The sequence below is a fragment of the Elaeis guineensis genome, chromosome 1, assembly GCF_000442705.2.
Source record: "Elaeis guineensis isolate ETL-2024a chromosome 1, EG11, whole genome shotgun sequence".
NCBI classification, from domain to species: Eukaryota; Viridiplantae; Streptophyta; class Magnoliopsida; order Arecales; family Arecaceae; genus Elaeis; species Elaeis guineensis.
The window spans coordinates 171474397-171496820 of NC_025993.2; the positions used below are offsets into that span (position 1 = coordinate 171474397).

At 35.7% G+C, this 22424-nt stretch overlaps 1 protein-coding gene across 1 annotated transcript; it reads left to right on the plus strand.

Moving 5' to 3' along the window:
• The first annotated feature begins 3892 nt into the window (after positions 1-3892).
• LOC105039565 (cytochrome c oxidase subunit 6b-3) lies at positions 3893-21888 on the plus strand. The gene is made up of 4 exons (XM_010915756.4): positions 3893-4011; positions 5479-5567; positions 5705-5786; positions 21653-21888. The coding sequence occupies exons 1-4, from the start codon at positions 4003-4005 to the stop codon at positions 21704-21706; spliced, it is 234 nt and encodes a 77-aa protein (XP_010914058.1). The 5' UTR covers positions 3893-4002; the 3' UTR covers positions 21707-21888.
• Positions 21889-22424: the final 536 nt, after the last annotated feature.

Sequence of the window (22424 nt, forward strand, 5' to 3'; positions counted from 1 at the left end):
ATAATTAACATAACTTTTTTTAGGTTATTGTAATTATATTTTGTGGGATTTATGAATGAATTGTATATTGGATATTTTAAATTTAGTAGATTATCTAGTGTAAGAGAATACCGTCATATATTGCTTTGTTAGATTTTAAAAATAATTATAAAATTTTATATTTTTCTGATTAGTTCACTAATTTTTAGCTAATTATAATTGTAGAAATGAAAAGAATCAAAATTTTATCAAAGATCATGCTCTAAAAAACAATCGATAAATTAGGCTTATCTAGACCGATTTATGGATTAAAGGTCCGAGATGATGGCATGATGAGGTCGTATGTGAAGATTGTACTTAAGCAGAACGATGAGTCACTTAAAATTTTTAAGATCCAAAGACATTTCATGCATGTCGATATAAATTGGAAGAATCTGCTACATAATTCACCATAAATAGATTGCAGCAAAGATTTAAATTTGAACTTGAAGATTTTAACTTTAAAGACAGGAATATTATGAGTGTATGTACCAAAGAATTAAAAACAATCATGAACAACTTGAGTACGAGCATAGCAATTGCATTGGGAGCATGAACTGACGGTCAATAGATATAAGAGGTTGTTGAATGACTATAGTAATTTGTTCAAGGAAGTTAAAAAATATAAAAAAATATTCTGATCAGATTCTGAATCATCGATTGGTGAGAATACTATCTTGGACTATGTATAGGTATGTTTTAGAAGGATACTAGTGTGTGGCTCAATATTTTGTATTTTGGGATTTATGAGGGCTAACTTTATCTTCTTTTCTTTATATCTAAAGAATGATTATATCATGCTTTGGTTTGTTCGATGAAATTTAATCATATTTTGGCAATGAATGAAAATGATGCTAATTTCGATTGTATGTTTTTTATTTGACTTATTGTGTCACTTTTTATGAATTGCACTATTAATATGTTGAAATTATCTATATGAAGAATCAATTTTTATTTTATTAAGAAATCCAGATATATTTTTGTATACTATTAATATGATATTGTTAAATATGATATCTTTTGTTAGACCAATCTTTAACTTTATAATGAAAATTTGCTAAACATCTCAATTTTTTTACTATTTGTAGGTTGGTTTGGATTTCAGATTTTATTTCTCAAATTTGAATCCAGTATAAGGTATTTATTAAATCATTATTATATTTTATTCATCTTGGATACTTTTTCGATTTCAGTTTTTATTATTAGATTGGAAATCTGAGCTATGAATTGCTTTCTAATTTTGCAATCTATTTTTTAGTTCCTATTTATTTATTTTTTGTATCCTGTGAAGTCACTACAAAAAAACAATGATTTTGCGATCAATTTTGCAATTGAATTTTGCGGTTGAAGTTTGTCATCGATTTTACAATCAAAATTTTTTACAATCGATTTTATGACTGATTATTAAAAAAAATTAATAGAGCAACCAAAAAATATTGATCGTAAAATTTAAAATTTTGTGATCAATTTTACAATCGATAATAAAAAAATTAATATAGCAACTGAAAAAATCAGTTGCAAAATTAAAATTTTACGAATGATTTTACAACTAAAAAGTTAAATATAAAAATATATTTATAAAATATTAATATTTTATGAATTTGCAACCACAAATTTGATCACAATAATTTTCAATTATTTAATTTGATTTTTAAATAATTTAGCGATCAATTTTTTGATTGCAAAATGGATTTATTATTTTACAGTCAAAAAAATCAGTTGCAAGCTTTTCATTTTTTTATTTTTATTAAAAATTTTATGATAAAAAAATTGGTCGCAAAATTCTTGACTTGTTTTTTAATCTATAGATAAGTTTATGAACGATTTTTCGATCGTAAATTTTTTTTAATATTTTGTGACTGAAAAATTGATCATAAAATATTTTAATTATTTTTTTAATTTAAATATATTTATGATCGATTTTTTGGTTGTAAAATATTAAAAAGTTTATGATCGAAAAATCGATCGCAAAATACTTGAATTATTTTTTTGATCTATAAATAATTTTATAATCGATTTTTTATTCACAAAATTAATATTTTATGATCAAAAAATTAGTCACAAACTTATTTATAGATTAAAAAATAATTCAAAAATTTTGTGATCGATTTTTGATCATAAAATTTTTTAATATTTTACAACTGAAAAATTGATCACAAATGTATTTTGCAACCGAATATGATTTTTTTTTATTTTTTTTTCTGAATATGATATAATTTTAGAATTTAAAGCCCATCTTCACCATTCATCATCTAAATAATTATTGTTAGAGTATCGTTACAAAAAATTGTCTCGATCAGGAAGCCCTAGCTATATCGATCAATAAAATTCGATTTTCAATGGTCTCGAACGTCTGTATGATGATCTGATAAATAGAGACCATTGATGGGTTCAAAATCTGACAACGATGATCTCGGTAAATTTATAGCACACTATCAAAATTTCATTTCAATCGGATATTATTATCATGATCATTTTAGTACGGAATGATTTGGACTGTTAAATGAAAAATGAGTGATCAAAAGGTCAAACAGCGTCCGATTATAAGATAATTTTTTAGATGAATGATCTTTACTATTATTTTGATCGTTTGTATGGTGATGGTCATAAAATTTAATGGTACGTATATGAACCATATAAATGAGCAGGCAACAATCTCCTCGTAGTATCTTTCTACTGATGTTTGAAGCCATGCGCCAATGCTTGCAACGTAGCTAGCTTGGGTAGAAAACTAATGCACTCATTAATTTCTACAAATAATTTCTACAGTTAGGGTATGCAGAAAATATCAGACAACTCTGCAATGTGATACATGGTGATTGCTTTTAAATGAGAAAAATTGATGATTTTTATTTTTTTTCCTTTTTTTTTTGGGTGTCATTGTAAAAAGCTTGGGCCGAAGACCAGTTATAAGCTATTACAAAGTGAAATATGAAGAAGGAAAACTGGACTGCCAAGTAAACGCCTCCTGAGCTGCCCTTACCATGGAAACGAGATGATCGGTTGCTTGGCTCCTCAAGATTGTGACGGCAAGTAAAACTCTTGAAAGACTAGGCTCAAGCTTTAATATTATGAAAGATTAGGGTGAAAACAAGGGCTTGGCTTATGTATCAATAAACTTAGGGTATGTTTGATTGAGAAGATTTGGGTTCTGGAATTGAAATGAGGGTGAGTGACTTCTATTTCAATTGTTTGGTTGGAAGGAGTTTCATTACTATTTCAATTTTAAGGATGAACGAGAATACTTCAATTCTCTAAAATTTAATCTGAACTACTAATATATAATATTCAAATACCATTCTGGCTTCAATTCTAATTTCAATCGTGAAACAAATTTATTGGAGAATATGATTATTCCAATTTCTATTCCAATCTATTTCGATTCTAATTTTGATTTTGATCAGACATCAAATTCATCTTTACTATAGTAGAATCATTGGACATTGTAAAAAATATGTCTATTTTAATTTTTATTCCAATTCATTTCGATTTTAATTTTAATTTTGATCGGAACCAAATGCCTCTTTACTATGGCAGTCACCGAACACTGCAAGAAATCAAAGGTTTGAGTTGTAGATAATTCGTTAGAGTTCCATAGATTGCAGCAATTTCCTATAATTTGGGTGGTAACCAAAATACTGCCAATAGCATTTGTAACATGACATTTGTATTGGGCACATAGTTAAGAAGAAGGAATAATACAAATCTGGCAGGCGGGATCAGCAGGTTACTCGAAGCTTTCACATTGACGGATGCGAGCGAAACATGAGGGGGAGTATGGGGGAATTGGGTTGGGCCGTAACGGGAATACAGCCTGGCCCAAGTTGCGGCTTTCAATCTCTGGACGGTCAGCCCTGGGCTTTTGATCCAACGGTCGAAAATCTACGGAGACAACAGGGACCCATTATAGTTTGAACAAGGGCGTCCGGCTGCCGTGGTGAGCCGCATTCCAGAGCTTCGTTTCCTGCAGCCGAGAAGCTACGGATGGCGGAGGTAAACGACCTTGATCACTTTCTGTTTATCGATCAATCGATCTCACGGTCGCTCGATTTAACCCTAGCTTACCCGATCTTTCTCCTATTTCCCCTCTGTTTATTTTTATCTATTAGATCGTTTACGGCTCTGCTAATCTTTCTTTAGATTTGATACTATACGGGATCGTCTCTAAAGTTTTCGCCCGGAGCTTCTTAGATGATCTTCCATTTATTTTTCTTTTATCTTTTACGAGACCAATTTTTCAGCGCTTCTTACAGTACGTTTTCTTTATTATTTTTTAACTGTAACATATATGGGGTAACCCGTTGACCAGGGGTTCTCGATGTTGTTTTATGATTTCAATGTTTATTTTTTTTTTTTTTTTATTTTTTTTTTTTTGAGGGATCATCCACAATACTTTTCATGTATTTGTAGTTTTATTTGTTTTCCTTTTGTTCCCATGTTTTTTTTGTCATTTTCTTTTTCTTTTTTATGCTGCCCGATGAAAGAAAGCCCCCCTTTTGGTTGTTTTGGAAAATTTTGGTCACAAATGACGCCGAATTCGTTTTTTTGGCCGCCTCCCACGGAAGAAAATGCTATGCTGTATTTAGGGCATACTGTGCTGCGCTTCTCGATCATTGCAAGATTATCTAACAGAGACAACGAGTTTTTGTGTTGGATGAGTTATAGTATATATGGTAGTACATGGAGGTTCTATTTCATGGACCCTCTAACCTTTGCTTTTAAATGGTTCGATAACTATTTTGAGATTGAGTTACAAGTAGGTTATGATAAAGTTCCAATTTTGGAACCATATCCGAAGCATGGTTTTGATGTCAGGGTATTGTAGAAGGTTCAGGGCAGTGATTATTGAGATGAAGTACCGCTTGTTCAGAAATTATATATGAACAGACATGCGGTGCTTGCAATTATAGATCAACTGTCTTTGACATATGTAACATCAACTTAGCATGATCCTTTTTGGCACACGGAAGAATAAAAGAACTAGACTGTATAAATAAATTGCAATTTGGCATCTACAAATACACAATCTCTTCCATCTAATTCCATGAGTAGAAATAGTTCTAGTTGCCATAAGCAACTTATCTGTGGTATATTGAATTCTCCATTTGTGTATATTTTTATGAAGTTGCTCTCTAAAACCCCAGAGTTGTGAATATAGTCTTAGAATTGCATAACTCTAGCTATAGTTAATTAGTCATATGTTCTAAGTTGCATGTCCCTCTAAAATTTCTTAGATGCTTATTTACTATTTTTGAATGGTCACATAACTCATGCCTAATCACGTTGTTCTAAAGTTTTGTTGCATCTAGTTTTTTCATTTGATTTTTTGTGCTTAAATATAAGTTTCCTGTTACATTGCTTGATAGCTTTATCTTAACATTTTTCCTCTTTTTTGGTATGAGAACACCTGTGGAGAATATTTCATATTAATCTTTCATATTGTTGTGTCTTGTTTATTAGATTGAGTTGAAAACTGCACCAGCTGATTTTCGCTTTCCCACGACAAATCAAACAAGGCATTGTTTCACTCGCTTCATCGAATATCACAAGTATGATTGTTTTATATCTATATTTAATATGCAATTTAGCATGCTGACTGCTTACAGCCTGTTTGGTTCATCTTCTATTGACAATGCCCATTTCATATTGTAAAAGTAATGAGCTAGACGTATAACTGCAAATACAGGTGTTTGAATGCTAAAGGTGAAGATGCTGCTGAGTGTCAAAAGTTTGCCAGATACTATAGATCTCTGTGCCCAGGGGAATGGGTGAGTGCTTATGCCTCCTATTCTATCCCATTTATATTCAGTCTCATTTGTGCTTATAACTTTAATATTTATTGTCAGCCTTGCAGAACCATTATTTCCATATTTCAGGAGAGATTCCTTGATCTTCAAATTTTATCCTTGGGGGAAGTCCTTTGAGAAATTTTTTGGTGCAACTTAATATGGAATATAAATTTCATAGCCATTCCCTTGTTTGGTTAATATGAAATATAGGGTCCTACTTGTTTGCTAAGAAATTAAGAGAGAAGAAAGAAGGAGAGCAATCTATACCATTCTTTAGTGGTTCAAAATAAAATTGTAAGATAAAAAATTAGTAGAAAGTAATGTCCTCATATTTTCTTTAAGAAGCCTAGAATTTTTCTCTCCAAAAGTAACTATTTTGAAGGGAAAATAACATATAGGCAAGTAGACCAGGAGGAGACAATTATATATTAACTATTTTGCCTACAACTTCCGCCGCAATTTTTTTTATTCCAATCAAACATAAGAAAGTTCTTGATTTTCTTTTCTTTTCTTTTTGTCTGTTTATGTTATTTTTTGTTCATTTTCTCAGCAATTGGATTAAAATGAATTACAAGTTTTATATGTTTCAAGTTTGTTAAGTTAAATTTTTGTGGTTATGTAGATTACATTTTCCAGATAATTCAAATTTGTTAGCAAATTGATGTGAATTCACTGCTAGGTGACGGCAAAAAAGAAAATGGATTGCATATCAAGAGAAGGTAAGCATATTTAGTGGAGAGTGGTGTTACTTGATGATCATTGCTGGCTGACATTGTGTAGAAAAAGGGGTTTGCAAACTTGCATTGTCAGAATTGGACCACTGGGCATCTGAAAAATCCTAGGAAAGAAGAGTATTATAACTGGTACTTGCATAGGTGTGGATAAGTGAACATTGTGATATGCATGAGAGGCATAAGGAAGGAACATATGAATTAAGGGCGTGTTCACCTTATAGTTGTTAGTGCACTATAAATATGTTCGGTAGAAAGTGTAAATAAAGATTGGTTGGGCAAGCTCTTTTCTTTTTGGGAGAACTAGATAGGAGGATATGCTCGTAAGTGGTGCGTATTAGATTTCTGCATTTATGGATATTGAGATAGTAGTTGAGAATATGAAAGAGAACCTTGAGAACATGACCTAAGAGATAAGTCTGTGACCAGAGATTGATGGCCATTTTCCTCACTTAACTCAAGATAATGAGAAAGATGTCTTGAAGTTTCTCAAACCCTGACAGCATAGTTGAAACTTTTCAGTTTCAGTCTGAACCAATTTTTCTCCGTGCTTTGTTTTGAATTTCTTGTTAACTTACTGTATACATGGACAATTAACTCTAGTCTTTTGCCATTTGTTTATTTTCAAACTTTGGTCAAGAATAAGGTTTTACTGTCTTTAACATTCAGTAAGCAACTAATTTTGTCACTTCCATGTGATCTCATTGCCTTCTTTTTGGTCATTCTTTTTTTAGCAATCCTATGTTGAATAAACATCTTAAACTTGTATTTTTTATAAGTTTTCCCTGTATTAGCATATTCTTAGTAAGAGTTTTGATCTAATCTGGAATTATTTCGGTTGTTGGTTCAGTCCATGGCATCATGTTCAAATTCACTAATTAGCATGTTATATATGTTTGTTTTAGTGTTTTAAGCTGAAAAATAGTTGCCTAGCTTCACAAGCTGGGCTTGGAGAAAGTTATATTAAACTATATGATCTTGTTGGACCAATAAGATCATAACATTTTTGTTATGTTGAGATCATGTTGGGCCTATGCTAATTTTGTGTGCAAAATTGGATTTTGTTTTCCTCTGTTGTCTTGCTAGTTCTGAGTAGTCTTCTTATTCTATCCCTTATGAGAAAGACATATTATATCAATTATGGTTTAGATCTGCAATTTTTTATATAGATATTTTATGGCACGGAAAGATTATTATGGTTCTTGTTTTAGATGTAAACCAGGTAATAAAGTCCTCCACATGTTGGAACTGAAGGACATCATATCTGTCACATTATTTGTGACCATGATGTTTACACCTTTTATATCCATTTTTTGCATTGAAAGCTGAATGAAAATGGTCAATTAAGAGGAAATTGAATCTAGTACTACTTGTGTGCAAGAGGGCTGATGACAACTAAGTGTCATCATTTCAGTTCATTGTAGATTTGAGATTTTGCTAAAATAAGCACAAGCATGCTTGGTTTGCTTGGACCTATGAGCAACAAAAGACGTATAGGGGGAAGACAAGAAAATTTAAATTTTAACTTCACCAGAGAAAATGGAGCTTTTGGGAATTATATTCCTACCTGATAAATACCATCTCTATTTTATCCTCTCCAAATGTAAACTCCAGCAAGAAATTAGATTTAAGGACGACATTGAAGAACTAGATCTCTTGATGCAATGAGGGGCACAGGATCTAGAGGAGCAAATTGTAGCTTGATATATTTGCATGTTTTGGATGCGGGTTTGGTTCCGTCTAGTTGCATCTTGGTTAGACATAAATTTATTGTTGGAATTTTTATGTCGGGGTATGTATGTATGTTTCAAAAATTTTTTTTTTCTAAACACAACAGTGGAATAGAAAATTAAAACTCTTTTTAATCTATATCATGTATGCATAAAATATAAACCACTAGGATCTACTTCATATGCTGAAATTGAATATATGCTGAAATTGATCATGTGATCGAATCACATACCTGTTTCGCAATTTTTTTCTTCAAATCTAGATCTGAAAGAGAAGAGGCTCTCTCTTAGCCGCACAAGTGTCCGTCCTCTACGGATATCCACTCAGGATCAATCTGGAATAGTTCTCTTAATATTGATTTTTCTTCTCCAAAAAAAATCAGCTTGCAAATCTGAATGAAGTCTAGATCGCGATCAACTTTTTGATCTTTTTCTTAATATTTCTTCTTCTCTTTTTTTCTTGCTTTTCTTCATTAAATCATGAAATAATCAGGGACTAGAAACCAGCAAACAAGTGGAACGCCCAAACCCGTTTTAGGCGTGAAGATGGAGGACATCCAAGGTGTGGAACGTTGGACCTTTAAGGGAGAAGAGAGGGAGAAGAGAAAAGGGGGCGTGGGACACTCCAAGAGGGGGCGTGGGCTGCTGGTTGAAGTGCCTAGGGACCTTTGGGGAGGTCTTTTTAAATAGGCATAAGGTTTGAATTCTATTCAAAATCAAACAACCACTTAATACAATTCCTACTTGTATTAGGTTTTCTTATACTTTTAGTTATTTGACTTCATTTAGGAAATCAATTAGGCACCAACTATTGGAGCTCTTGCACCTATAAAAACATACCCCATTTTGCACCCATGGGACGCCCAAAGCTGGTCCCACACGCCCACCAATTGATGGACACGTCCAACTTGATCAAATCAAGTGGCGCCCAAAGAAAACTATCAAGGGAATTAATTAAGAACTTGCACCCTTAATTCATTTGATCCAAAACTTTAGGCCCCCAACAATTGGAACCCAATGAATCTAATTCATTTAGGTTATTAGCAGGTAATTAAGTTTGAATTAATCTTATTAGAAATTCAAACGTAAAGAGAAAATTGGGTTCAACCATGTGCTAGCAAGGTTATCCTGAATTCAATAGGATTTCTCTAAACCCAATTGAGATTTCATAAGTCCAATTGTTTATTTCAGGTCTAATCCTTTTGTTGTGTGACTCCATAGATTCAATTCTATCTAGTGGTGAGATATACAATGATCTCTATCATAGTATCATTGAAACTCTTTTCAATGGGTTAGAACAATTCCACTCTAACTCATCAAGGGTTATCGATCCTGAGCAATCCTAGTGAGCTTTCACAATCCATCAGTGACACCTAGCAGTATGTAGTGGCAACTCAGTAGAACCGAAAATGAACCTCAAGGTGTAGTTAATGTGTGATTCAGTCTCTCTATTGTGAGTCCCGACTAGATGGCAAATCATGGATAAATCGTCAAACTTCATCATCAGTCATATGATAGATTCGATCAGCTCAAGTCCAATTATGATGTTTATGAAAATTTTTTTCATCAATCACACTACTGTGGTCACAGACTCTCGGACTTAGCCTTTCAAATCTCATAAGATTACTCTTTTCTATCAAGATCGATAGATTTCATTTTGATGCGCATCCTATTCCTACAGTGGACCAACTATCACCAACATCCACTATGAGAGCTCATTGAGATCATGTTTATGTGTCAGTCAAATTCCAGCAGCCTCACTGCGAGCAGTCATACCATCGCAGGTCAAAGGACCATTCACACAAGTACAGTATCAAGATAATCACTGACGATCGAGTAGAAATTCAAATGATCTCTCGTATGGTCACGTTCAGTACTAGTTGTTCTCTAACAATTATCCGCACTTGTCGCTCAGTGTCTTTACACAATAGATCAGAGACACATCTATCTTGAAGGAAGCGATCTGTGCGTCGGTCTATCTGGATCGATCATCGTTCTCATGATGATACTATGATCGGGAGCATTTAGGAATTAAATACATGTCTGTAATTCTCAACACTTTGAGAATATGTATTGAAAGGTTAATTCCATGGACAATTCAAGGACGCATCACACTTGAATGAAAAATAAACTTGTCCTTTTATTGATCAAATCAATATATTAAGTACAAAATTATCCTAACTTTATTATAATGTGTCAGCCATATTGGCTTCTGGGACATACATCTAATAATCTCCCACTTAGACTAAAGTCAATTAGCCACTAATTTAAGTCCTATCTTCTCAAGGTGGACTTTCATTTTCGGCTGGCTCAATTGCTTTGTCAGCGGGTCTGTCACATTGTCCATAGAGTCTACTCTTCGCACCTCGACATATTTCTTTTCGAGGTAGTCGCGTATGATATGATACCGTCGTTCGATGTACTTTGATTTCTAATGAGACTTCGGCTCCTTAGCAAGTGCTATGATTTCATTGTTGTCGCAATAAAGTGATATGGCATCTGATGTCATAATCTCAAGTTTCGCGATAAATTTTTTGAATCAGAAGTCTTCTTTTGTAGCATCCGAAGCGGCAATATATTCAACCTTTGTGGTTGAATCCGCTATGATGGATTGCTTGGAACTCTTCCAGCTGACTGCGCTACTATTGCAAACGAACACATATCCTGACGTAGATTTTCTATCATCAGGATTAGACTTGAAGTCTGAATTAGTATACCTTTCGACTCGCAACTTAGAACTTCCTCCAAAGATCAAGAACAAATCTTTAGTTTTTCTTAAGTACTTAAGGATTTCTTCACAGCTATCCAGTGCTCCTCGTCTGGATTCGACGGATATCTGCTCGTGACACTCACAGCAAGGGTAATATCAGGTCGAATACACAGCATGACGTACATGAGGCTCCTTATGGCTGAGGCATAAGGAATCCTACTTATGTGTTGAACTTCTTCAGATGTAGTCGGACACATCGTCTTGGAAAGATTAATACCATGCCTAAGAGGTAAAAGTCTTTTTTTTAGAGTTTTTCATGTTGAACTTCTTCAGCATTTTCTCTATATACAGCTTTTGTGACAGACATAGTATCCTTTTAGATCTATCCATATAGATCTTTATTCTAAAAATATAGGATGCTTCCCCTAGGTCTTTTATTAGGGCTGGAAGTGGGCTCGGGCCGGTTCGAGGCCCATCGGGCCGGGCTGTCTTTGGATCGGGCTTTGGGCTCAGCTCGAAATCATTCAGGCCGGGTTCGGATCAAAAAATAGGGCCCGTTTTATTTTTGGGCGGGGCTCAGACAGACTTTTGGCCCGGCCCGGTTCCAAGCCCGAATTTGGGCTAATCAAAGCCCGATCAAAACAGCCCATATGTAGATATGCTCTCAGATTTGCCCTGCCCCTACTTGATCATCAAAGGAGCCCATTGGCCGTTCCTAAGCCGGCAAGCTCCCGTCTCCCTCGACCACCTCCCCCAAGCCCCCATCTCTTGATCTGCTCCGACCTTCGTCGCTCCGCCACCTCCTCTCTCGCCGCATTGCTCGGCCTCTTGAACATGGGAGTTGTAGGTGGTGGTGCCACCGTCACCATTCTTTGTTTCCTTCGGAGGAGAGGCGTTGCCGGGCTTGATCCATCGGGCAGTGAAACAGCGGAGGAGAATCGAGAAAAGCACGGTGGGCTAGAGAAAGGCACCCAGGGTGGTGGTTTTTCTCCGAGAGGCTTCATCGGAAGAGGGATGGCCTCCGGAGCCTCCTCGAGATATCCAGTTCTTCTTCTTCGTGAGCGATTGGAGAAAGGCAAGACATCGAGCAGGCCCGAGAGCACCCACTGCTCGATCGGCTCGAAGAGGACGAAACCCCCATCGAGCGGTCCCGACACGGCCCTCATCGCCATCGAGAGCTATAGGAGGATGGCGAAGAAGGGTCCAGAGCTCCAGAACACGGCGACCTGTGATCGAATGTCGATGGCGGCCTGTGATCGGGCGGCGACGGTGGCGGAGCCTTCATAGACTGGGAGGGGGCGGAGTTGGCAGAGGTGTCGCCGTCGGAGAGGGTCTTGAACGTGGTCTCAGCCACGGCACCAGAGGACAAGACAAAGAAGGGGAGGGAGTGGGCGGGCATGGGCTTTAGGCTGAATAACACTCGGGCTGGCACAAAGGTCTTCGGGCCGGGGTCGGGTCGGGATTTTTATATATTCATCGGGCTTAAGCCCGGCCCGAACCCCGAAAATTATTTTCGAGTCGGGCTCGGGTAGGGGTAGGGCCCGGCCTAGTTCCACCCCTTCTTTCATGGAGAATTCCGTGGACAACCATCTTTTGATCGTGGTCAACATGGGAATATTATTCCCAACGAGGAGAATATCATCCATGTACACTACGAGAAATGTTATTGCGCTTTCACTGATCTTTTTGTACACACAAGATTTCTCTTCGTTCTTGATGAAATCAAACGATTTGATCGTATCATCAAAATGACGATTCCAACTCCGAGAAGCTTGCTTTAATCCGTATATGGACTTTTGCAGCTTACAGATCCTGTGATCACCATCATCAGATGTGAAACCTAAAGGCTGCTCCATATAGATATTTTTCTTAAGATGTCCATTCAGGAAAGCAGTTTTCATATCCATTTGTCAGATTTCATAATCATAATAAGCTGCGACAACAAGCAGAGTATGGATGGATTTCAGCATGGCTATCGGTGAAAAAGTTTCTTGATAGTCAATGCCCTTGCGCTGGCTATAACCTTTTGTCACAAACTTTGCTTTATAGGTCTCTACCTTACCATCGGCATCTATTTTTCTTTTGTAAATCTATTTACACCCAATGGATACTATACCCTCAGGTGGATCTACTAATGTTCATACTTGGTTCAAGTGCATCGAGTCAATTTCTGACTTCATTGCATTTAACTATGTATCGAAATCGATGTCAAACATCACATCGTCAAAGGTATTAGGATCATCACTATGGCTCTTATCTCCCATAAGAAATATTTTTTTTATTTCCTCCATAAGTATACCCATATACCTTTCAGGAGGTCTGGAGATCTTGCTAAATCTACGAGGTGTTAGAGGAATGTCAACTACTGGCTTATGAATAATGGGTTCTTGAGGATCTATAGCTCTTTGCTCTTCAGAGACCTCTTCGAGCTCAACTAACCTCCCACTGCTATCATCCTGGATAAACTGTTTTTCTAGAAATATGGCGTTCCGACTCAATTATATTGTGATCTTGTAGAAAATAGTAGTATCCCATTGATTCTTTTGGATATCCTATAAAACGAGTTATTATAGATCTATCCTTTAATTTATCAGTCATCTGTCTCTTGACATAGGTCGGATATCCCCAAGTCTTTAGATAACCTAGACTCGGTTTCTTATCGCACCATATCTCATACGGTGTGGTAGGAATGGATTTTGATGGAACTCTGTTCAACAAATGAATGCAGTTAATAAGGCATGTTCCCAAAAATATAAGGGTAGATTAGTGAAGCTCATCATGGATCTGACTATATCTAATAGGGTCCTATTTCTTCTTTTGGATATCTCGTTGAGCTGAGATGTTCCTGGAGAAGTTCATTGAGAGACTATATCGCTCTTTTTAAGATATTCCAAAAATTTTTGACTAAGGTATTCATCTTCTCGATCAGATCGAAGAATCTTAATGGGTTTATCAGTTTGTTTTTCTATCTCATTTTTAAATTCTTTGAACCTTTCAAAGGCTTCAGACTTGTGTTTCATCAGATACACATACTCATACCTAGACAGATCATCGGTAAAGATAATGAAGTAGCTATAACCATTCCTGGTCTGCACATCAAATGGCCCACACACATCGATGTGTACTAGGGCAAGTAACTCAGTGGCCTTTTTCCTATATCTTAAAAAGGATAACTTGGTCATTTTTTCTCGAAGGCAAGATTCGCAAGCTGGATACGACTCTGGATGAAGAAAGCTAAGGATCCCATTCTTTTCTAGTTTGTTTATGCTGTCCTCTCCAATATGATATAGTCTATGATGCCACAGGTACTTTTGGTTAATTTCATCTCTGCATCTCTTGTGGCCTACGGCACTCATTATTTGCTCGTTTAAATTCGCATCAACATGCAAGTGATATAGATTGTTAATTAAAAGATCTCGTGCAATCAATTTATTTTGTAAATAAATGAAATAAAAATTTTTATTAAAATTAAATTCAAAATCATCCTGTGCTGGCACAGACACGGAAATCAAATTCTGACTAGCTACAGGAACAAAATAACAGTTTTTTAAATCTAATCTAAATCTCAACGGTAATCGAAGAGGATAAGTACCAATAGCTTCTGTAGCAATTTTTGCTCCATTGCCGATCCGAAGGATCATGTCACCTTCTCTCAATCTCCTACTTTCTATTAGACCCTGCATTAAAGTACACATATGAGTAGTCGAATCAGAGCTTAATACCCAACTAGAAGTAGAAGAAAAATCGTAACGTTAGATTCAATTACGAGCATATCTTCTAAAGGTTTATCATCCTTCTTAGTCTTTAGGCTCTTCAGGTAGAGCGGACAGTTCCTCTTTTAGTGGCCTTCAGCATCACAGTGGAAATATTTTTTTTTTTGCTTCAGCCTTCTTTGGAACGTCCTTTTTTGGCTTGCTCTCTTTCTTCTGCTTTTTAGCGGATTTATTCTTCTTCCAACTAGACTTTCTCTTGGAAGAAGTCCACTCCACAGCGAGAATAGTGCCCTTTGAACTCTTCAAAGTTCCTTCCGTAGTGACCAACATATTGACCAGTTCGGGTATAATGCAATCAAGTTTGTTCATATAAAAATTTATAATAAATTGACTATATGAACTCGTAAGAGATTGAATGATCAAATCCATCTGCAATTTTTTTTCATATCAAGCCCAAGCTTTCTAAGCTCATCAATGTCCTTGATCACTGTCATATAGTGCTCATGGACTGATTGCCCTTTATGCATCTTCAAATTGAAGTCTCTTAGACGTTTCGAAGCGCGCTGTACGGCTCTGCTTACCATACAACTCTTGTAGGTGAGTTATCATAGCCCTGGCAGTGGGCATATATGCTCATGCTGACTTTGCAACTCATTTGACATAGATGCCAGCACATAGCACTTGAGTTGACTGTCTTCATCCATCCACTTTTCATAAGCAGTTCTTTGCTCAGCAGTAGAATAGTTTGGTAACACTATGGGTTTCTGGTCAAGATATGACCTAGTTTTTCTAAGATTAGGACAATCCTGAGGTTTCTTAGTCAGTTTTTATAATTTGTTCCGGTCAAACGATTGGACTTAAGGATGCGGGTTAGAGGGTTTGAGACTGACATTGTTTAACTGCGAGAGTAGAGATTCAAGTTAGACTTTTGTATTTTAAAATTATATTTGCTTCTAGGAACTGTAAGATGCAAATAATGACTCCCACTAAATTTTCGGATCCCTTCACTCGGGTGGTAAACGGAAATCCTAATGCGACAAATAGATTTTTAGTGAGTGCTGCGGTCCCACCGATGTCATGTACCTCATCTAACAGTTATTGGTAGCATGCACACCGATGCATGTATAACTCTTTGTCCAGATGCTTCTTTAAGCATGTTGTAGCGATTAGGTCTCTAAGTCATGCGAGCTCACCAAACAGTTATTGACCACACTCCTTAGTTAAGCCCGACCCACCGTTCATAAGCAGGTACAAGGCCGTCATTGAGTCCCTCACCTAGCAGTTATTGGACCCAACCCCATCCTCACTCTGGAGCAACTCTTTGCTGATAGAGTGGTTCCGTGTTTCTGGTGCAGCTGAACCACTGTAACCAGTCGAGAACAATCAACACCAGTAACACACCTGCACATCTACAATGGTGGAAGATCTATAGACAATATTTGTGGGGAGGTTTAGGTTTAGGTCTCATCTAATCAATCATCGTATGACTGATCCAATTGGTATGGGCTAAATCAAAACGCCAAGCAATCTTATTCAGGACTCAATCTTCTAAATTGGTCAGATAAGTCGAGATCGGTGGGGGTCCCCTCGTTGCTTTTCTTAGACACCAATAAATTGGTTAGGTCAGCTAACGGAATGAATTAAATAACCACCTCTAACTTACTTGTCTTAGACAGCAATAGGTCAATTGATCCAAATAGGTTAACTCAAGCGAATCAGACTCAGGCCATTGAGCCGAATTAGGTCCTTAAGTTAATCGATTCTACATATGGGATTCAATCGATTTGATCAACAATAATTGCAGGATCATATAACTTAATTGATCTAACCCCAATCAACACTTGACTTGATTTGATCAATTACTTAATCGGATTAAATCCATATCATTCAAATCAAAAATCCTAGATGCAACCTAATTACATGATCTAATTTTTGATTTTTTCATAACCAAAATTTTCATGCATAAACATAAATTTTAGATTCCAAAATTAAATTTCAGATCTAAATTCTTTGCATGGAAGGTAAGTTTTAAATTATGAAAATAATTTTAAGATTTAACATACAAACATATATCTTATATATATATATATATATATATATGTAAAATTCAGATCTAAGCAAAAATTTAGATCAATACATGATATCTTATATCTCATATACAAATCATGAATCATATTGAAGATCTAAATATGCAATCATATATCTCATATATGAATCATGAATTAGGTCAAATAAAATTTTAGATTTATGCATGCTTCTATATATCACATAATTATGAACTAGAAACTGTTCTAGAACAAAATTCAGAGCTATGCATGCTTTGACATATCAACTATATGTTCTAAAATTAAATTTAAAATAAATTTCAGATTTAAAATATTCATCTATACATCTCATGTATCAAGAAAAAATTAGATTTTGAAACTCTTTTCAAAACATGTATATTAATTTCATGCATATGAAAATCATGGCTCTGATACCACTATTGGAATTTCTATGTCGGAGCATGTATGTATGTTTCAAAATTTTTTTTTTCTAAATATAGCAGCAAAATAGAAGATTAAAATTCTTTTTAATTTATATCATGCATGCATAAAACATAAATCACTAAGATCTATTTCATATGTTGAAATTGAATATATGCTGAAATTGATCATGTGATTGAATCACATACGTGTTTCGCAATTTCTTTCTTCAAATTTAGATCTGGAAGAGAAGAGGTTCTCTCTTAGTCGCGCAAGTGTCTGACCTCTATGGGTATCTATTCAGGATCAGTCTGGAACAGCTCTCTTAATATTGATTTTTTTTTCTTCAAGAAAAATCAGTCTGTAAATCTGAACGAAGCCTGGATCGTGATCAATTTCTTGATCTTTTCCTTGATCTTTCTTCTTCTCTTCTTCTCTTACTTTTCTTCCCTAGATCATGAAGTAACCAGGGACTAGAAACCAGCAAACAATTGGAACGCCCAAACCCCCTTTGGGCGTGAAGATGGAGGACGTCCAAGGTATGGGACGTTGGACCTCCAAGGGAGAAGAGAAAAGGGGGCGTGGGACTCTCCAAGAGGGGGCATGGGCTGCTGGTTGAAGTGCCTAAGGATCTTAGGGGAGGCCCCTTTAAATAGGCATAAGTTTTGAATCCTATTTAAAACCAAACAACCACTTAATACAAGTCCTACTTGTATTAGGTTTTCTTATATCTTTAGTTATTTGACTTCCTTTAGAAAATCAATTAGACGCCAACTATTGGAGCCCTTGCACCCATAAAAACATACCCCACTTTGCACCCATGGGACGCCTAAAGCTGGTCCCACACGCCCATCAATTGATGGACACGCCTAACTTGATCAAATCAAGTGGCGCCCAAAGAAAACTATCAAGGAAATTAATTAAGAACTTGCATCCTTAATTCATTTGATCCAAAATCTTAGGCATCCAACAATTGGAGCCCAATGAATCTAATTCATTTAGATTATTAGCAGGTAATTAAGTTTGAATTAATCTTATTAAATAAAAAATTCAAACGCTAAAGAGAAAATTGAGTTCAACCATGTGCTAGCAAAGTTACCCTGAACCCAATAGGGTTTCTCTAAACCCAATTGAGACTTTATAAGCTCAATTGCTTATTCCAGATCTAATCTTTTTGTTGTGTAACCTCATAGGTTCAATTCTATCTGGTAGTGAGATATACAATGATCTTTATCATAGTATCATTGAAACTCTTTTCAATGGATCTAAACAATTTCACTCTAACTCATCAAGGGTTATCGATCGTGAGCAATCCTAGTGAGCTCTCACAATCCACTAGTGACACCTAACAGTATGTAGTGGCAATCCAGTAGAATCGAAAATGAACCTCAAGGTGTAGTTAACGTGTGATTCAGTCCCTCTATTGTGAGTCCCGACTAGATGGCAGGTCATGGATAAATCGTTAAACCTCATCATTAGTCATATGATAGATTCGATCAGCTCAAGTCCAATTGTGATGCTTATGGAAATCCTTTTCCATCAATCAAACTACTGTGGCCACAGACTCTTGAACTTAGTCTCTCAAATCCCATAGGATTACTCCTTTCTATCAAGGTCGATAGATTCTATCTTGATGCGCATCCTACTCCTACAGTAGACCAACTATCACCAACATCCATTACAAGGGCTCATTGAGATCATGTTTATGCGTTAGTCAAAATCCAGCAGCCTCATTGAGAGCAGTCGTACCATCATAGATCAAAAGATTATTCACACAACTACGGCATCGAGATAGTTACTGATGATCGAGTAAAAATTCAAGTGATCTTTTGTATAGTTACGTTCAGTACTAGTTATTCTCTAACAACTACCCACACTCATCGTTCAGTGTCTCTGTATTGTAGATCAGAGACTCATCTATCCCGAAGAAAGCGATCTGTGCGCTGGTTTATCTGGATCGATCACTATTCTCATGATGATACTATGATCAGGAGTATTTAGAAATTAAATACATGTCTTTAATTCTCAACACTTTGAGAATATGTATCGAAAGGTTAATTCTATGGATGATTCAAGGACGCATCACGTTTGAATGAAAAATAAACTTGCCTTTTTATTGATCAAATCAATATATTAAGTACAAAATTGTGTTCTAGTTCTATTATAATGTGTCAGGCATATTGGCTTCTAGGACATACATCTAACATTTATATAAGACTGCTGTCAGAGGTAAAGAAACAACTGAAGGGAAGGACTGGTTGTGGCTGAATACTTTCAACCATTGGATTGACAACCTCAAGAAGCTTACTTTGGGAGTTGTTAATCAACCTATTGCTCAAGGTGGATGAAGCTCCAAATGCATGATGGACCATTGAGTTGAGCTAATGCCGAGGATGCCATCATAATTCAGCTTTTAGCATTTGAGCTATAATCACATCTCTTAATTTGTCAATAGTATGGTTATCATCCATGTATGAGGAAATTGACGATGCTTTATCTAAATTTGATTGTGATCCTAAATGTTGAAGGATAATATAAAATCAAATCATCATAGGGAAGCATTGCTTATTAGATGCATGAAAACTATGAACACCATATTTTTTGAAGAGAGTGACTATTTCCTTTCCATTGTCTATAAACATACCACTGTTCATTCAAATATGCACAATGTTTATACTAATGTTGATAATTTATGACATTTGTTGTTTAAGAGATTATGAACAAGTTGAACCTTCATGGACTCGTTTAGTTTGCTAGAAGAATTTTACCTTATTTGAATATTTAGAAAATCAATGCTTTGGTGTATGATACCTAGGGAAGTAGTTTTGGCTTGTTTGGTTGACCATAAGAAAGCGGAATAGAGAACATATTTTCTATAGTGACTTATATTTCGTTGAGCATCTACATTCTCAAGAAAGTTGTGTAAAATATATATTATTCCTTTAATAAAAGTAAGAAAAATATCACATGCTTAATTTTTAGAATCAAATACTTGGGACACCAAGGTCCGGAGGTTTTGAAGGTGCAACATCAAAAAAATTGAATATATTTTTAATAGCTATTTGCAAATATTTTAACTATTAAAATTACCAAAATTTTTAATATATTTGGATTACTTGTCTAACTACCATAATGCATTATATACTTGTAAATATTTTTAAATATTTAAAATAGCTATTAAAAATTTTTATTGGTTGAGTTTTTAGTTAATAGTTAAACAACTTCTTTATATTGTGGTAATTTTTAATAATCATTAATATGTTTTTATATTAAAATTTCTGTGACTTCTTTATGTTGTGCTAATTTTTAATTGTATGTTTTTAATAGTTTAAGATTGACTATTAAAATAGGTAGTAAAAATATCATAATGGTTTAAGGGTTTTTTTGGAAAAAAAATTACCACAATTCCCAGCTTGTGGGAAGGTGACTTTCCTACGTTCCACATGTTTTTTTTTTCGCATGAAGTATGGGAAAATTATTTTCATAGGAAAGCTATTTTTTCATCTCTCTTCTTTGAAAACTCAAACCAACATAAGCATCTTTTCTTTTTTCTATTGACCATGCTTTTCCCCTTCCTCTTTTTGCAAACCAAATGAGTCCAATATGGTTGGGAACTTGGCATCTTGAAGTTGACATGCTTGAATGGAAGAAGTAAAGGCCACAAAGTGTTGTTATTTTTCCTTTTGCACATGCTCTTTCTTGATTATGATTAAGATCTTGTTAAATATTGTAAAAATGTTGTTCAGTATGTTGTTCTTTGTGGATGCATTTCATCAGCTGGTTTGTACTGGGCCTACCATACTTTATTGCTAAGGAACTGACACCGGCTATGCCCTTTGCAAAATCTGTACCATAATGGTACCGTACCAGCTGTGTGCTAGTGTGGGTACCAAAACTGGTATTTAAAAAACTTTGGTTGCAGGTGCCTTGATCGTTTGATAATACGGTGGTCCATGATGGCTGTTTGGAGCTTTAATCTGGTGATCTTAGTGGCCTGCTGGTGGGTTCATTTGATGTGTCACTGGTCCAGCTAAGATGCAATGTAATTGTAAAAGATCTTCAGGACACCATTATGCCTTTAAGCGGCTACCATCAAGAGCCAGGAGCAAATTTCCTTACAAAGTTGAACAGGAATAGATTGTCTTTAAATTTAGAACAGGTTCAATAAGCAAGAAGCTGGAAGATGAGGTGGGGCAAACCACTTTCGATTAGGTTTCACTCTCTCATTCCAATTCACGAGCTGTGTATTGTCGATGGAACCATGTTGTGGGTCCTTTCTGTTTTCTGATCTCTTTCTTATGCTTGTTGGAACTTACCTTTCTTCTTATATTTACTTCATTTTATTATCATTGCTTATGCCTCTGTTAGTGGTGTTAGGCCCATCCAACCTTCTCATCTGACTCCCAGCCTTTTTGCCCTTTATTTATTGCTAACTGTAATGTTTGATTTGTCTCTCCCCTTTCTATTGACCCTTTTTGGTTTCTTCACTGATCCAGATTGAGAAATGGAATGAGCAAAGGGAGAATGGCACTTTTCCAGGCCCCCTCTAAGCGACCAATGCCTAGAATTATGCTGCTCTTGACCACTGTTTTCCTCGATGCCTGGTGCTGGTCCGGACCTGTGGTTTGCTTTGCTGTTACAGAATTCTTGCTGCTGATTGCATGACAACTTTTATTTGTTATGTTTTTTAACATTTGCTTGAATAAAAGGAAGGTACAAGTTTATCTGCAAATTATTTACATGCAAACCAACTCTGTAGTCTTCGTGTTGGTTTTTGTGTTGGTTATCCCGCATACACTTTGCTATGTTTAGCTTCAGGAAATACCTGCAGTGAAATTATGGGCGTTACCATTTCATCTTTCCTCCATATGATGGAAACAAGTCTGGCCCATCCGAAATAAGTCTACCCACCAAATATCTGTTCGTGAATTCTTTTGAAAAGTCACTGATCTGCTGCATTATTGAAACATGAAAAGAGGCCCACCATTAATGGCGAGAAACACACTGGAGAGAATTTCCATTGAGGTAAAGGGATTCCGCAATCATGTAGGTGGTGGGATGCATTCTGCCATTATAGAGAAAGATGACAGGGACATTGGGGGTAGAGGGCGATCGACACGGCAAGATTTTTATAAGAACTTATAGAGGTGGTCATTTTTCTCCTGCTCTGGGAGTACAACATGCGAATCATGTGGTTGCTGATCACTTCTTTTTGTTTGCTGGTATGGCCTGCCGTGTGACGTAATGTGTGTGACGTAGTGTCAACGC